Consider the following 2,461-nt stretch of genomic DNA (forward strand, 5'->3'; position numbering starts at 1 on the left):
CTCAGTGAGAGGGTCTTGTGTTCACCTGAGTTCGGCGCATCTGTCCTGCCTCCTCCGCTGGGTGACGTCACCTCAGCCAGAAGTTTGTCCTCGCGCTGTTAGGGCTCAGACTGCTGAAGACATATGTAAGAGGAGGAGCTGTCAAAGTTGGACTTTCTCAGAGAAAGAAGTGGGGGGAAAGTATTCTGCTCCACCTGGGACGGAAATAAAAGTCCTCGTTTCAGTCGGAAGAGCGCGTCTTGTCGACATGGAGTGACTCCTTCTCATCCAGGAGCGTCGGAAAACAAACAAACAACCAGAGACGATGGCAGCTCGGTTTCTCTCTTGGATCAGCCTCACCTTTCTGCTCTGCTCGGGCTCCTGTGTTCTGGCGGAAAAGAAAGGTACGTGAGAGCAGTTTTTTTGCCTTTTTTCCCCCCACTTTCCCCTCTGTTTTTGGCTTTGCCCTACATTTCCATAAATCTGAGAGAAACCTCGAGCCTGGCCACGAAGCCGCACAGAGGGAGAGAGAAACTTGATCCTGCAAGGAGGGAGAAAAAAAGTTTCTCACAGTCCCGCTGTTCACTCCGTGACCTGCTTAAAGCATTCAAATAATGAAGCAAGGCTGAAAACAAGTTTATTTCACAGTGGAAGTAGCGGGTAATGAGCAGAATGCACGCGCATGCGCGATGCGGGATTAATTGGCCAATTAGTTAATTAGGCAAATGAGCATCTTTGTCAAGAGGATCCGAGTTTGCTCCACACTGATGATGATGATGATGATGAGGTGGATGTTGATTGAGCAATTTTCTGACATGATCCCCTTCTTTCCCCCTAAATTTCTTCTATATTATATTTATTTATGAATCAATTAGTGACCCATCACATCGAAATGAGGATTAAGTCAAATTTGGACAAAATGACCTAATTACATTTTCAGATTCCTGCTTTAAAAGCTACGTTTTAATACCTGGATCATTTTGATATCATAAGCTTTTCCAGAGATATGACTTCATTTGTCTTGTTGGTTACGATAATACATTACTATTTGGTCTGAATCATAATTTTATGTAAATTTATTGAGTAATTTTTTTATGTCAATATAAAGAGGAAACCTCAAAAATTATTTATATATTAAGATTTCCCAGTTGGAAAGAAACAAAAACATTACTAGCTCACAGGGAATAATTCAAAATTTCAACGTGTTTTTCCTTCAAATCAGGTGTTTTTTTTTTTGTTTGTTTGTTTTTTTGTTGCTACTGCATAAAAAATGCTTCAATTTTTTTAGGATTATATTTCAAACAGTTCATTCAAATGATACATTGATAGGGCATTAATTCATGATATTTTGACAAAATGAAAAATTTGCACACTTTTAAACCAAAACTTTATCTGTCTATTTCTCCACATTCCACTTTTGGACTTAATCCTGGTTTCGATGTGATGGGTCACTTTAAAAAGCAATTACTTTTTCTGTGTTTGTTTGTTTGTCTTCATATAAATTGAACTTCTGTCACTTAGGGGTTCTTTTTTTTTACTTTTTGAACATCTAGTTACACAAAATTTATAGAAAAAAACTTCAAAAACAAGTTTGTCTTCAAATTTCTTGCAAAAAAGAAATTTGGCAAACATTTAAACTGATAAAAGCATGACATTTTATGGTTATCTTGACTTCTTCTCGCTCTTCGGATACGATACAGTTTGTAGAAAAATCTTGGGATTTAAAACCTTAGTCAGATTCAGTCCACGTTTGCGTGACTCAGGCCTCCTGGAGCTGCAGATGTAGGAGAGAGAGTGACCAGGATCACTTTAGTCCCTAATGATTGGAGCTTCCGATTCTCTTGGATCATAATTGTGTGCACTGATTGCTGCTCAGCGCTCTTCTTCCTCATCAGCAGAGAAGACACATGTGTTCAGCACCAGCAGCACACGTGACACTTCCTCTGACTGCCGATCCTCAGTAATGGTTCTCTGCAGACACACACCAAATCAAAAGTGTTTGTTTGCTAAAGAGAGACAGTGCAGGCTCGGTGGACTACTGAACAAATCAGTTTTCTGTTTTTATTTTTGGCCAAAGATGCTGAGACACCAATTTGTTTGCATTTTCTGATTCATGATTTGTTTCTCTCTCACTGTCCAACACGATATAGACGTTTTTGACTTTGGGGATGTTCATAATAAGTTTTGTGTCAGAACAGAATAAAGATTTGTGGGGTTTATTCATCCAGGCTTACATCCAGGTATGTTCAATAATTTGTTGCTATAAGTGCTGCTTCAGTCTAAATAACAAAAAGAAAAAAAATAGTATAGGTCCTCTGGACGGGTTCTTCTCTAATGAAACGTTTCGTCTCTCCTCCAAGAGACTTCTTCAGTCTGAGAGTTTCAGGCAAAATTCAGGCTTTTAAGCACTGCCGGACTGCGACCAGTTATACATCGGGGAAACAAAGCAGCCACTGTTCAAAAGAATGTCTCAACACAGACG

The 2,461-nt window shown here is 39.4% G+C and overlaps 2 protein-coding genes across 3 annotated transcripts in view; one reads left to right on the forward strand and one right to left on the reverse strand.

Moving 5' to 3' along the window:
* Positions 1-286, reverse strand: part of mmp16b (matrix metallopeptidase 16b (membrane-inserted)) — a 29,903-nt gene extending 29,617 nt beyond the window's left edge. Inside the window, exons 1-2 of one of the 2 annotated variants that reach the window (XM_014029236.1) lie at positions 195-286; positions 26-113 (exon numbers count right to left, since the gene is read on the reverse strand). In XM_014029236.1, coding sequence (XP_013884690.1) covers positions 26-40 — 15 coding nt within the window. In that variant the 5' untranslated portion in view covers positions 41-113; positions 195-286. The remainder of the gene's footprint in view (positions 1-25; positions 114-194) is intronic. The other variant, XM_014029241.1, reaches the window with a different exon arrangement.
* The window catches only part of egfra (epidermal growth factor receptor a (erythroblastic leukemia viral (v-erb-b) oncogene homolog, avian)), a 44,178-nt gene continuing 41,793 nt past the window's right edge, over positions 77-2,461 (forward strand). Inside the window, exon 1 of the mRNA XM_014029209.1 lies at positions 77-383. Coding sequence (XP_013884663.1) covers positions 305-383 — 79 coding nt within the window. The 5' untranslated portion in view covers positions 77-304. The remainder of the gene's footprint in view (positions 384-2,461) is intronic.

The sequence above is a fragment of the Austrofundulus limnaeus genome, unplaced genomic scaffold (assembly GCF_001266775.1).
Source record: "Austrofundulus limnaeus strain Quisiro unplaced genomic scaffold, Austrofundulus_limnaeus-1.0 Scaffold6, whole genome shotgun sequence".
Lineage (NCBI taxonomy): Eukaryota > Metazoa > Chordata > Actinopteri > Cyprinodontiformes > Rivulidae > Austrofundulus > Austrofundulus limnaeus.